The 15,313-nt window shown below is 38.2% G+C and overlaps 1 protein-coding gene across 7 annotated transcripts in view; it reads left to right on the top strand.

The window, feature by feature from the left end:
- Positions 1-15,313, top strand: part of LOC111865210 (probable ATP-dependent RNA helicase DHX34) — a 33,233-nt gene that overhangs the window by 15,237 nt on the left and 2,683 nt on the right. For 5 of the 7 annotated variants that reach the window (XR_004513102.1, XM_023853067.2, XM_023853065.2 and 2 more), the window contains exons 10-19: positions 253-467; positions 588-782; positions 1,803-2,000; positions 4,336-4,584; positions 5,061-5,177; positions 6,819-7,000; positions 10,501-10,611; positions 11,610-11,731; positions 12,332-12,602; positions 14,254-14,402. Coding sequence is in view for 6 of the 7 variants with exons in the window: in XM_023853067.2 (XP_023708835.1) it covers positions 253-467; positions 588-782; positions 1,803-2,000; positions 4,336-4,584; positions 5,061-5,177; positions 6,819-7,000; positions 10,501-10,611; positions 11,610-11,731; positions 12,332-12,602; positions 14,254-14,402 (1,809 nt within the window). In the remaining variant the exon portion in view is untranslated. The remainder of the gene's footprint in view (positions 1-252; positions 468-587; positions 783-1,802; positions 2,001-4,335; positions 4,585-5,060; positions 5,178-6,818; positions 7,001-10,500; positions 10,612-11,609; positions 11,732-12,331; positions 12,603-14,253; positions 14,403-15,313) is intronic. The other 2 variants (XM_033751714.1, XM_033751715.1) reach the window with 2 other exon arrangements.

The raw sequence follows: 15,313 nt of genomic DNA, 5'->3' as shown, positions 1-15,313 counted from the left end.
GGGCTTCGTTACCGTGCGGAGGAGGGGGAGGGGAGCGCTGACTCACCCGCCGCGTCACTGCTGGTGGGGGGTGGTTCTCCTTAGCGCAACATGTCACAATATCAGTCAGGAGAGCTGGTAACCTGGCCAAGATTCAAACCAGGTAGTTCACAGTAAAAATATAGAGCACTGATAGGAGAAGATTGAAATATTCTGTTTTCTAATACTAGGCATAACACTGAGATGATAATGATGATGTATCTGTATGTGTAGGCCGTACGGGTCCTGGTGTTTGCTACCGTTTATTCTCTGAGGAAGAATATGCAAAAATGGACCAATACTCAACACCTGAGATCCAGCGAGTGCCTCTTGATTCTCTCCTACTTCAAATGGTTGCTATGGGGCTTCCAGATGCTCGAAAGTTCCCCTTCATTGAACCACCACCTCCTGAAAGTATTGAAAATTCCATTTTGTCTTTAAAGGAACAGGTGTGCCTAAATTTAATTTTTGTTTCAAATTCTTAATGCAACATTTTAGATCTAGCTTAAAATATTTTAGATTAACTATTCATAAGGTGTTAATTTTATAGAATTAATTTCTGTACACAGGGTGCTCTGACTGAGAATGAAAAACTAACAACAATAGGCCACATGCTGTCTCGCTTGCCAGTGGATATCTCCCTGGGAAAGATGCTTATCATGGGATCTCTTTTCCATCAGGTGGAACCAGTATTATCCATGGCTTCAGCCCTTAGTGTACAGACTCCTTTTACAAACAGGTCCTATAGAAATTTTGATTGTGAGGTAAGTAACTGCTGAAGTTTTTGGAGTCTGTGAATTAACTATTTCAATCTTGTGTAAGACAAGAGGAAAAAGGTGCATTACAGTTTGGAATATACATATATTACAGATTTTTTTTGTGATTTCACACATCATGTTGGCCGTGACATTGGTTTTTTATTATTGTGAATCTCAGTAGTCTAGTCCATAGCCAGTCCCTATAACGACTAAGCTATCCCGGCTCCCTGAAGCTTACAGAAGGGAAAGAAAAATGTGTCTATGTAACAGAAAAATAAATAATGAAGAAGTGTAGTTGCTTTTGTTGCATAGCACCAGGAATCTGTTAGAACAGTAATGTAGGTACTGTACCTCACTCTACACTGAATACCAGAAACAGAAGGGGCGGGGGATATTATGTAAGTGAGTACAGTGGGATTTTTTTACAGTGATTTATGTAGAAGTAATAAAATTGTAAAAAAGGTCACCATTATTTATTTCAGTTAATGGGTCTTTAAAAAAATCCTGTCTCTACACTGATTGTATCAAAACAGATATGGCAGTAGATTGCAGTATTTCTTGTGTGCTTAAAATTTTTTTTTAAAAATCTGCATAGTGGGGGGTGGAGTCCAACTGGGTCCACTCGGCACTGCGGCCACTGATTGGCCTATTGTAGCCTGCCCGGTGTGATTATGATGATGGAGAATTTGGTGGAATGAAGATTGGCAGGGGAAACCGAAGTATTCTGAGAAAACCTGCCCCAACCCCACTTTGTCCACCACAAATCCCACTTGACAAGACCCGGGATTGAACCTGGACCTCCGCGGTGGGAAGCCAGCGACTAACGGCTTGAGCTATGGCGCAGCCACTTCTTGTGTGCTTTCTTATTCTTCATCAACATAGCCTGTAACTGTTGTATTTGGGAGACAGTCAATAAATAAACTAAGAATCATTAATCAGCCACATTTATTGCTGATGACCTACAGATGTATATATTCTTGATATTTCAAAATTCCTCTTGTTATTAATGATTTTATTTGCTTCTAGGCAGCTTGTAAAGAATTGCAGTCTGATCATGGTGACCCATTAACGCTGCTAAATGCCTTTCGTGAATGGTTAGAAGAAAAATCTAAATCATCAAGTGGGAGATCATCATCTCGACAGTGGTGTCATCGTAGAGGTCTTGAGGAGCACCGCTTCTATGAAATGATTAAACTGCGGAGACAGTTCAAAGATCTGTTGCAGGTATGAACCATTAGCTCTTGGTTGTACCATTTTATCATCATTTTATGATTTCTGAGGTTAGAATTTGGGAACTGACACCTGCTTCTTTGGATTCAGTTTTCATAAGTTTGGAAGTTAAGGAAATGTTCCAGGAACAAGATCAAGTTTCTATTATCCTTTGTTTATAGTGTTTGTGTTGAGTTACTCTAGATGCTAAACTGTTTATTGTAAATCTTGTGATCAGTATTGCCTGGTCCTCTTCTGTTGAAAACTAATTCCTTACTACTTACTTTCCCAGGACCTTTTCGTTCATTTAGTTAGGATGTTAGGCTTGACATCTGACAATTTTATTTGTACTGTCACTTTATCTTTCTCACAGAGAGTACAGTTGGGAGATGGACTGACTCTTTAGTTCTTGTGTAATAATGATGCTATTTCAACTGCAGAGGTTGAGATAAAATGTTAATGAATGGTGAGTAGCTAAGTATTTTCAAGCCGGTCACGGTACCTGAGCGGTCTAAGGCGTGCACTGTCTTCGCTCGCTCGGAAGCCGGGATCATGGGTTCGAATCCCACTCAGGGCATGGATGTTTGTGTACAGGTAGAGGCCTTGCGACGAGCTGATCACCCGCCCAAGGAGTCCTACCGTATGTCTAAGATCTAGAAAAACCGAAGTGAACGGAGAAGTTCATGGAGGTAGGCCTAGGCCCACTGGGGCTATAGTGCCAAGGAAAAAAAAAAGTATTTTCAAGGACATTTCTAGTATATTTCAATGTGCTATTGAAACATTTGCCTTGTAAGGCTAAGGAAAGCTAAGGAAAGCCACTAAAGTTCACAACTGCTAACCCAAGTGAGACTCAAATCAGCTACCACTGGAATACAAGTGTTACTGCTGGTATACCAACCTGGCTGTCTAGTTATCACTCTTCGACAGGTTTCTGTTTAACTTCCACTCTACATACGTATTTAAAAATAAACTACTGCAAGAATTATTGCTTTATGAAGCAATTATCATCCCAACATCAGTAACAACTTATGCTCTTGAGACCCAGTCATTGTCCACTCATTCCTTGACAGCAGTGCCACGGGTCATAGCAGTGAACTCATTTTTTTCGAGTTCTATGACACTAAAGTATCCCTTTATACATCTTACAGATTGATAATATATGGTGTCCGAGGTCTGACAGTAAAGTTTGTGAACTCACCACCATATGCTTGCCATGGCAGCAGTGGACAGAAACCTCAGTGTGGTTAGATGATGTTGGCATATCAGTGTTGTTGTTTATCTATGGCAGTCTCTTTCTGAGTGTGTTTTGGTGTGCCGTTGTGAGAATGTTGGAATGATCATTAAATTTCTTGTTAAAATTGGCAAGAGTGGAAGCAAAATCAGAGAGTTATTAGTGCAAGTTTACGGGGATAATTCTATGAAGAAAACAGCAGTTTACAGATGAGTGACAAGTTTTTCTTAGGGAAGAGAACAGTAATAGATCATAACCAGATGTGGGAACTGCCCACATTCAAGCAAGTATGACAACGCAAGCGTCATTGCTTAGCAACGACGAGTAAACAGCAGTTGAAGCAGCTGCCGTTGCCGATCCTGAAGATTGAGGGGATATGTTTCTCTGAAATGTTGGTCTTTTCCAGAACTACAGTGTGTTACAACTCAAATGAACACAATCTGCATAGTCAACACTCTGATTTAACTTCACCTGTAATCCTTTTCTCCGGTTTAATGTTTGCATTTTTGTGTAGCTCACCTAATAACCAAGCCGCTCAATGTATTTCTGTTTTTGTGCAGCTGCTATTGCCGACCCTGAAGATGGAGGGGATATGTTTGTCTGAAATGTTGGTCTTTTCCAGAACTACAGTGTGTTACAACTCAAATGAACACAATCTGCATAGTCAACACTCTGATTTAACTTTACCTGTAATCCTTTTCTTCGGTTTAATGTTTGCATTTTTGTGTAGCTCACCTAATAACCAAGCCGCTCAATTTATTTCTGTTTTTGTGCAGCTTCACCGCCTTAAATTTCCTCCCATGCTCTCCCTTCCTTCTGCACGGCATCTTTTCTAACCTGTTCTCATCTTTTCACCCTCCTGTAGTCTGACCCTATGTTATAGGAGGGGGACAGTTGAAGTAAGGGAAGTAGGGGAAAGCAGTGACATGGTCCTGGGCCCCTTCAAGGTAACTGAGATGATCTGGCAGGTACCCTGAAAATGAATGGCTGACAGTGTTATGGTGAACCTATTTCATGTCTAGCAAGCTGACAGTGAATTTTGAAACTGGTTTCAGCAAAATTTATTTGTAATGTTGCAGAAAACACACATTTTATCCACTATAATAATGTGTTTTTCAGGACTCAGGGCTCCTACAAAGTGAAGCTTTGCCAAATGAGAACATGACAAGTGCTGAGCGCTCGTTTCGTCATGGAGAAGTGAAACTGTTGCGTTCAATGCGTCAGTCATACAAAGAGGCTAGGCCTCGAAAGAAACGAGTTCTGAAGCTAGATGCGTGGGAAGTAGAAGGTGCAGAAGTTGAAGAACCTGGTGATATTGATATCAAGGATGTCGAGTTTAGGCTGAGCAATAATAGCCTCCAAGTGCAGGCAAGTGACCGAATGGTAGATCATTGAAGGACCAACCATGGCCCAAACGCTGCATGCAATCCGTGACACACAGTGCATCTTGCGACCTGCTGCCTACATATCAATCAGTGTAAATATGATAGGTTCTGTGTGATTACAATTTTGACCCAGGGAATGTACACTAACTTCCCTTTTACTTTACAAATTATATGCTGTTATAATGGATAATACACATTTTAGCTTGTACTCCTTAATATTTTTAAAGTGCTTGATTCCTAATGCCGTCTGACGTTCAGACTGAGTGTTCTAGGATTTTCAGAGTTGAATGTCAAAACATTTTACTTGACTTTCAGTATTTTATTAAAACTTATATTTTAATTGGCAGAAGTGTTGAATTTTAAATGATTATGAATTCCCATTAGTTATCTCTTTTTTTTACTTATAATGTGTCTAATTTCTGTTTTCTTACATGAACTGACTGACTGTGGTTAATGCAGAATCTCCTCTCAGGATCTACTGCTTGCAGTTACAAGGACCTTATGATGCTAAAACTTATCCTTTGTAGTGGACTGTATCCCCAACTGGCCATTGCTGATGAGTTCAATTACTGCAAGGTAAGTTATATATTATGGGATTGATTCCTAGGTAATTTAATGACTGTTTCATTCTCTATTGCATTCACATTTCAAGGCCAGTTGAGTGTTGGCTGAAGATGACGAAAGTTCAGGGCAACCAGGCACCAGCAAAATGACAGAAAATGTTGAAAAAACTTGAGAACTCATCCATGAAGACTGTCACCAAACAGTCCATGAGTTCACAGACACTGTTGGGATAAGTTATGGAGTTTGCCAGGAGATCCTAACAGAAAATTTGAACATGCACTGCATCGCAGCAAAGTTTGTTCCCTGACTCTTGATAAATGATTAAAAGCAGCAGTTCATAAATGTGTCTTGTGCTACAAGAGAATGCTAATAAGGACTAAACTTTTATCTCTTGGATTGTAACAGGTGACAAGAGTTGGATTTATGATTATGATTGAAAAACAAAGCACTAATCATTGCAATGGAAGAGCCCACAATCACCAGGAGCATAAAATGTTCAGCAGGTTCGGAGTTCAACAAAGAGCATGCTCATTGTTTTTTTCGATGTGAAGGGGATTGTTCACCATGAATTTGTTCCTCATAACACTACGGTCAATTCTGACTTACTATGATGTTTTGAGACGCTTGAGAAGAAACGTGTCACAAAAACGAACTTTGGCAGAACCACAGCTGGCTGTTTCATCTTGAAACGTGCCCACTCACATGTCCCTGAAAACCACAGAATTTATGACCAACAACAACATGGTTAGACTTAGCCCTTTGAGATTTCACTTTGTTTCCCACTTTGTAAATGTAACTGAAGGGACGACATTTTGAAACAGTGTGTGACATCCAAAGGGAATCGCAAGCGCTACTCAACAGCATCAAGGAAAAAGACTTCCACAGTGCTTTTGGAGTATGGATAAAAACGATGGTATTGGTGTATACATTCCCAAGGAGACTGTTATGAAGAAGATGGCAGCCAAAATTGAGTAAGTTAAGCCAGCGTTTCCTTTTTGACCTAGTGTGGGAACTTTCTGATGACTTCAATTGAGCAGAAAGCCATGACATTGCGGGAGGAACTTAATATAATACAGAAAGTGGGAAGCAAATCCTAATATTCATTCATGTGTTTATGTTATCTTTATACAGTTTTTAGGTGGTCCATTATGATTTGTGTTTTATTAATTTGCTTTAGCACTACATTAAGAAGTAGCTCTGGTGTTGCCACTGTATTTCCAGGTCGCTCTGATAACACACATTTGTGTATTTTGTAATTGAACAGGAAACAATTGCTTGGGATAAAAAAAGTTAATCTAATTTTCCATTCCTCTAATAAGAAGTTTCTTCCTTTAAGACATTTTATTTGACAGGCCTCCTGAAAATCTCGTCTGGGAAACACTGCATTTGATGTTCTTACTTGATTGTTTAAACTTTACTAGGGCACTCAGAATTTTTCCTTTCACAGCCATGTTCAGAATGGTTCTATGGTACATCCTGTAGAGATGGGTAGTAAAAGTGGTCAGGTTGTGGATGGCACCAAATATTTTAACTATTAAATCTTTTTGAAAAAATACTAATAAAGAAAATTTCACAAAGTACTGCAGACTGTATATCCTAAATATTACAAGATTTTTTTAAGCACTTTATCATCTACTTTTATTTTATCTTCAGTCTGTTTCAGAGCAATTGTTCCATACTGTGTCAAAGCCATATGTATCTCTGCATCCAATGGGATATTTTGGAAATCACCCACAAATTCTTCAGCTTCAGGAATCAGATATTGAAGTGATACAGAAGAGGAGGTTTAATTCGAAGTCACCAGTTAGTTCCAAACATCAGCTGCTATGCTATTTGTGAGTATAGTGTTATAAAACTGTATGATTCTTGAAAGTCTTGTGGTGGGGAATATTAAGTTATGGTCCTTTGGAATGTGACAGCACATTGTGTCATAAGTGATGGCATATGGTCCCATAAATCAAGAGAAGGTGAATGGAAGCAGTAATATGGTGGGAAGTACCTCTCACCTTTACCAAAAAATTTGCACTAGACAAAGCCACGCAGCAGACTGACTTACTTCACTTCCCTGTGCATTGTTTGATCAAATGTATTCATCTATGTTTGTGACTCCACCCAAAAGAAATGAATGTTGTTTCTGAGTGCATGCCATTACTCGTGGTGTGAGCTGCCAGTGTTGTGGAGGAACCTACATCCTCTATCTTCAGTGTAGAAGTAGTTCTTAATTATAAAGTTGTATTTCATATCCATCCCAAAGAAGAGCTGTAATTCATTAAATTTAATGAAACCAAATATATGTTTATAATTTCATAAGAGAAAATATGACACTCTGGAAATATACTTTTCTCTTTAACATCATATGTAGACAGTAAGGCAAATATAGAATGACACTTGCTGTCTTTGAGGAAGATTTTAACCTATTTTATATTTTTATTATGTTGGATAAATTTGTGCAAATGAGAAACAAAAAAAGAAATTGTGTCCACACTATTAATAGTGAAAATTGAAGGAAGTAAGAACTGTGCAGAATTGAATAACACATTCTGCTTAGCTGATTAACAANCTGTATCCAAAGGTACTAACCTACTTAGGATTTATAGAATGTAAATCAATTCAATTCAATTCAAAAGAAAGGAGGGCAGTAAATATCATTGAGGATCATGGGGATTTCATCATTATTAGAGATGGAATGTATACCCAAGATTCTCTTACTGTTGTCATTAATTGCAGTTCTCTTCAGTCTCATATTATTTCAACCCTCTTAGGTCAAAATATTCTCTTCAGTATCCTGTTCACAAACTCCCTCAATCTATGTTCTTCTCTTAATATGAGAGACCAAGTTTCACTCCCCTATAAAACTACAGGCAAAATTATGTTATTGTATATTTGGTTTTTACAGTATTAAATAAGAGACATAACAAAAGGGTGTGAACTCCATCGTGTCAGTCTTTTGTCTTTTTATATGCTGTCCAAAAATGTGAACACTGAGATATGCAGTACTGTAATTTTTCCTCCAGTTTCTTATAGGTGTGAAATGTGGCCTGTCATATTGAGGAAAGAACATAGACTGAGGGTGTTTGAACAGAATAGTACTGTGAATGTTTGGACCTAAGAGGATGAAATGGGGCATGTGGTAGCGTAGTTGGTTGAGGCATTATGCTACCAGACAGAAAGTCATGGATTTGATTCCAGATGAGGTCATTGGATTTTTCAATTGACCTAGTCCTTCCAGCTGCACTGTCGCCCTGGGGTTGACTCAGCCTCTAACAGAAATGAGTACCAGGAATCTTCCTGGGGGTAAAGGGCAGCCGGCACATAAGGCTGACAACCTCACGGCCATCTGTTTAGAAAATATAGGAGTCTCAATGTTTCACAGCCTGTTACGAGGATAGCTTTTACAGGATGAAATGAAAGGAGACTGGAGAAAACTGCATAATGAGGAACTTCATAACTTGCATTCTCTGCCATATACAGGGTTATTAAAAAAGAATGAACCGATTTCATGACGTATTGCTTCAGTTCTCAAGCATCGTCATGGAATAAGTCAGTAACCATTTGAAAGAGGAGTTATCTAAGTTGTAAATGACTGCCACAGGGGTGCTGAAGTCACGTCGTTCTTCCAGTAACTTTCAGTTGTTCGTTTACCCTCGTAATGGTGAGTCCTCAGAAAAAGGCATTCTGCATTCTCGAGTTCGCGAAAAAAATTCGTTTGTCACGGTGCAGCGTGCTTTTTGAAGGCGATTCGGCATTAATCCACCATGTTCTAAGAACATTCAACGGTGGTTTTGACAGTTTCAAGAGAGTGGGTGCCTGTGTAAAGGAAAAAGTCCAGGACGACCATGAGTCTCAGAGGAATAAGTGGTGAGAATCCATGCTGTGTTTGAGAGGAGCCCGCAGAAGTCAACAAATCGAGCTAGCTGTGAGCTTGTGATCCCTCAATCCACTTTCTGGCATGTGCTAACAGTATGTCTATATTTGAAACCATACAGACTGCAGCTCGTTCAGGCACTTACCAATGACGACAAAAGGAAGCGGATGGAATTTTGCGATTCGATGCTGGAGATGATGGAAGACAAAACCTTCATTTCATGTTTAATTTTTAGTGATGAAGTGACTTTTCACTTGAGCGGCACAGTCAGTTGTCACAATGTACGTATTTGGGGAACAGAGCACCCACATGAAACAGTTGAGCATGAAAGAGATTCCTCTAAGGTGAACGTCTTCTGTGCTATGTCTCAGGACAAGGTTTATGGTCCCTTTTTCTTTGAAGGAAACACTGTTACAGGACAAACCTATCTCGAAATGCTCCAAAACTGGCTCTTCACTTCACTGCAAGCAGATTCGCATGACTTAATTTTTCAACAAGATGGAGCACTGCCCCATTGGCACCTGATGGTCCGAGCTTTTTTAAATGAAAAAGTGCCCCAGCGATGGATTGGTCGGAAGGGGGCCAAAGACCTTGCTCTTTGCGCTTGGCCTGCGAGATCCCCAGACCTCACTGTGTCTGATTTCTTCATGTGGGGATATGTAAAAGATCACGTTTATGTTCCACCACTACCCACTAACCTCGATGACCTTAAACATCGAATAACAACAGCGATTAACTCAGTGCATCGTGATATGCTGATACGCGCCTGGGAGTAATTCTCTTATTGCATTGATGTTGCCCGTGCTGCAGGTGGTGGCCACATTGAACATTTGTAAGACAGGAAATAAAAGTTGATTGTGAGTAGAATACTTTTGACTTGGCTGGAGTTTTGTATTACTTTCCTTTAATAAAATATTGCATAATAAAATCGGTTCATTATTTTGAATAACCCTGTATTAGAATGATTAAGTTAAGGAGTATGATGTGGGCAGGGCATATAGCATGAATGGAAGAAATGTGCATACAAAATTTTGATAGAGGGTCCTGAATGAAAGAGACCACTAGGAAGACCTAAACTTAGGTGGAAGGATAAAATTAAAAGGTATCTTAAAGAAATGGGATGAGACCATGTGGGCTAAATTCAGCTGGCTCAGGATAGGGACCGGTGGCAGGCTTTTGCGAACACAGTCATTAACTCCTGGGTTCAACAGTATGCTGGGAATTTATTGAATTTCTGAAGAGCTATTTGTTTCTGAAGAACTCGGTTCCATCGACTTAGTTAGTTTCAGTTCTGTCTTCTTTATTTGATATGGTTCATCCCAGCAGTTCGGATGTGTTGAGTTGCTCAGTAATATTATTTCAAATCTTGCAACATATATTTCCTCCAAAGGCCAGTACATTTCCTAGCTTATGAAATTTTTATATTAAATCTGTATAGTAATTAAAAAGACAATGTGTTCTCTTATGCAGGTCACTGCTGGAGACGACAAAACCCTTCCTGGTGACTACAATGCGAATGCCAGCTGCTCAGACTTTGCTTCTCTTCTCTCAGTCTATAGACACTAACTGTGATTTCTCCAAGTAAGTCATGTTAATTATTGGGGGACATATTGTTGCTGTTGAATTTATAAACCATGATGTGTAAAACTGAGCAATATTATCAGGCTGTGTTGATTTTTAGTGACTAAAAGGAAGAGACTCTTGGAGCATTAATGTACACATATTGTTCTGTTTACCGTTTCCTGACCAAAACAATATAAGTTACATTTTACAGAGCAGAATATTTTTTTTAATCTAACTTTCCTTATTAAGAGATCTTTGAAAATATTCCAGTTTTATTAAAATAATTCTTTTCGTCTACCTTGATAGATTAGGCTGTCTGATCTGTTCCAATTCAGAATTAGTTATAAAGTTATGAATCTTATAGACATTTGGTAAGACTCCTTGGGTGGGTGATCGGCTTGTCACAAGGCCACTACCTACACAGGACAAGACAAACTCAGAATAGATGCAGACAGACATCCATGCCTTGAGTGGAATTTGAATCTATGATCCCTGTGTTTAACCGACAAAGACATTTTCCGCCTTAGACTGCCCAGCCACTGTAACTGGCTGAACAATTCTTTTGTAAAAAAATAGCTGTGCTTATGAAATGTTATAAAGTGATAAACAAATTTTGTATAAATATTTTTTGTGTATATTCTAAGAATCATGAATACAGAAATGGCACCAAACTTTGATCGTAATCTGACAACTTTAATATTGTATGATAATTAAATTATAATTGCTAATATCTTCTGTATATAAATATAAGCATTTTAAGGACAGTAGACCCTTTCATAACTTATTGTTTTTTTACATAACATGCTACAGCTGTGTTCTGAAATCATTTCTATAAATATGAAAGACTTCTGCATCAAGGAATTCAAAAGTTCTCCCTGCCTCTATANTGCACTTGCATTCCCCCCCCCCACATACACACACACACACATGTGCGCACATGCATGGTGATATCATAAGCCTGTTTTTGTCTTTATAAGGAAAGTAACTTAATAAGGCATAAACTGTTGTGTTCACAGGTTAGTATGTGACTCCTGGCTGCAACTGGAATTCTTGTTACCTGATGCTGCTATGTTGCTGCTACTAAAAGCTGCTCTATTGCGCAACAAATGGGAACAGCTGCTTAATCTGCGTCTTGAAGGCAATGATTTAATTCTGATAATCACACATTTAAAATTCAAATATATTTCCACATCAGTATTTTCCCTTAAAAAAACTCACAAACTCCATGGAACAAAGTCCTTCCTAGGAAGCCAACAGTTGCTCAACCACCCTAGGAATTCCAAGCATTTTATGGAACCTGAAGGGTTAATACTGTGATCACAAGAGACTATCTCTGGTCCCTGTCCTGAGCCAGAAGAATCCAGTCCACACCCTCACATCTTATTTCTTGAAAATAAAATAAATTCTTAATCTGTAATTTCTGCTTTCACTCATATAACGTTTATAAGGATGTAAAATACCTATTAATTTAAATTTTGTTGATTTCCTTGATTCCTGTAAAGTTGAAGAGTGCACAAATGATTAAAAAAATAATGCAAACTACTTTTCAAACAATAACTGTGAATACAGATTTTACTGCTCAGAGGGAATAATTGTCTGAATTTTTTAAAAAATCATACAAATTCTTACATTTTTGAATGGGGCTGAAACAAACTTGTAATTAAATAGTATTTTGAATTATCTAATTAGATATTAACGCTTTACTGTGCTGGAATGCTCACATTGCCCAATTTTTCAGCCACTTCACCCAGTGTTAACAATAAAGAGAAGTTGTCAGCAGCAGCCAAGAAGTTGGAACAAGAACTTTCAAGTGATCTGCCACAGTTCATGCATACTGAGATTGTCTACACATTGCGAAGACTGCTGCCTGCTGACCTTAAAGTTATGTACGTTGGTCCTGGGGAAAATGAAGACCTCATTACCCCTAATCCATTCTCTTCAGATTGGGAATGTACACCACATCCAAAGAAAGGGGGAGTTCGGGTTACTCCATATATCACATTCAACTGGTAAGTACTGCACTTAGTGTGTCAGGACCAATTTCCCAGTTTGTAGCATTCCAAAGGAACTCTGTTCCTGCCAGTAATCAGCTTGTGTTCATCTATCACTCCATCTCATGTTGTAGTTACATATATGATATTCAGTTAAACCTCATTAATTATCAGTTTGTTCAAAATACCATTCAGACCAAAGTCAGTATCTGCTTAATTTTGATTAAGTACAAACTGAAATATTTGCAACAAATACTGCTTTACCCACTTTTACTCATAAAAACAGTGATTATTACCAGCCCATTGCAGTGTTATGTTATTATCTTCTATTAACATAACCAGCTGATAATGTCTGTGATGAAAACTGGCTAATTAAAATGATTGAATTTCAAATGTGTATTTTTCAGCCCTGAACACTTTGAATGAAGGGAACTTTATTCTAATAGATGCTAAACAAATAACTTTTTCATGAAACTTGATATGAACAGCATCAGATCTACACTGGACCTGAATGAGATATTCATTTCTATTAAAACCATTACCTGGAACAAAATTTTATCACCAATTTCAATAATTGGCTTAATTTTATATATATATAGTTGTAAATATTAATAAAGATGGCTTTAATTAAATAAACCAATAGACATCAAAGTTATGAACAAGAAATATCTTTAAGGATCTGCATTAACACCTTGTAAAAATGGAAGGTAATCCTAAACAACACAGAGAAGTGACCCATCCAAGAAGAAAATAGGAAGATTCTTTTTAAAACAACAGGCCATGGGCTGATGCTGGTGGTCTTTAAGCCTTTTGGGGACTGCCCCATTTTGATACTTTTTTGACTCCCTATAATTGTCAGTGCAACAGTGGTTACCATGTTAATTCTAAGGTGGGAACAGCACTAGTGCCAGTGTGGACACTTTGTTTGTTTATAGGTTCTTGAAAAATACTGAACTTTTATTAGGATATTTACAGGTAAACTGAAGGTAGTGCTGTGATAAATGTGTGAAGTATTATAGTTTTATGATGACTGATGAATCATTTGTAATGTTAAATCCTTCCAGCCGCACTATGGCCCTGGGGTCGACTCAGTCTCTAACAGAAATGAGTACCAGGAATTAATTAAATAATTTTCCTTGGGAGTAAAGCGCGGACAGCGTGTAGGGCTGACACTCTTACCGCTTTCTTTGAGCCGATTTTCTAGATAATGTGGGACCCTCAACGTCTCACAACCCTATGGGCCTTCACGGCCTGTGACAGGGATAGCTTTACTTTTTTACTTTACATATGAAATATATATTCTTACATGTTATAAACACATTTAAAAATTTTTCATATTAGTTGTTCCATGAAGTTAAGTTAGTTGGACACTCATTACACTGTGGTGAATGGAAAATGGCATGGGTTTTAATGTAGATTTGCCATTAGACTCTTTTATTTTCTGAACAGGTCATCATAGTAAAGAAAATTTCAATAAAAAATTTTAGTCTCAAGCAGTGACTTATAAAAAATGTAATATTTTTATAAATCTTTAAGGTTTCATTCTGAACCTCACAGGGATATCCAGACCATAACAGGTCAATACAGTTAAGTTGGAGGTTTGTTTGTAGTGACTAAACATCCACTTGTGATGTGCTGGTACAAAACTTCTTATTTTTGCTGTCTTCAGTGTCAATGTATTTCGTTCCCATCTGGATGGCTATGATGATGGTTCTGAGAATGAGTGGAATTGTCCACATTGTGGCCTAGACATGAACCTTGACTCGATACAGAAGCTCCAACACATGGAGACATGCAAGCCATCTCAAAATGAGCAAGGTAATTACTGGAAAATGGAATTGGTAAACATAAACACTTCATTCATGTACAAGATAAGTGAGTAATATTTAACATATTCTAACCATAAGATTTTAAAGGATGTTAATATTCTAATATTCTTATTGTATATAAAAAGTAGAATATACAAAACTATAATTTTGCCTGTGGTTCTGTATGGGTGTGAAAGTTGGTCTCTAACATTAAGGGAGGAACTTAGACTGAGGGTGTTTGAGAACAGGGTGTTGAGGAGAATATTTGGACCGAAGAGAGATGAAATGACAGGAGGTTGGAGAAAACTGCATAATGTGCAGCTTCATAACTTGTACTCTTCTCCAAGTATAATTAGAATGATCAAGTCATGGAGGATGAGGTGGGCAGGTCATGTAGCACGAATGGGAGAGATGAGGATGCGTATAGGATATTGGTGGGAAAGCCAGAAGGAAAGAGACCACAGGGAAGACCAAGGCGTAGGTGGGTGGACAATATTAGAATGGATCTTAGAGAGGTAGGATGGGATGGTATGGATTGGAAAGATGTGGCTCAGGATAGGGACCAATGGAGGGCTCTTGTGAACATGGTAATGAACCTTCAGGTTCTATAAAATGATGGGACATTCTTGAGTAGCTGCAGAATTGGCGGCTCCTCGAGAAGGGCTCAGCTCCATGAGTAAGTAAGTAATATTCTTATTGTTTCATATGATAAAGGCCTCTTCTGAGGTTTACTAAGATTACAAAGAGTAAAATATTAAGAAATCAAGGATCTTGCTTCTCTACCTGAATTCCAGTTCAATTGTTCAGGCTTAAAAGAGACTGCAAAAGAATTTACAGTATTAAGAGATGTCTCTTCAGGAATATAGCACTCTCATATTCAAAAAATAAATTGCAAAACCAGCAGTGTAGAAGCCACACATC

The sequence above is a fragment of the Cryptotermes secundus genome, unplaced genomic scaffold (assembly GCF_002891405.2).
Source record: "Cryptotermes secundus unplaced genomic scaffold, Csec_1.0 scaffold238, whole genome shotgun sequence".
NCBI classification, from domain to species: Eukaryota; Metazoa; Arthropoda; class Insecta; order Blattodea; family Kalotermitidae; genus Cryptotermes; species Cryptotermes secundus.
Note: the sequence above shows the minus strand (reverse complement) of the source record. Positions and strands in the feature narration are given on the sequence as shown.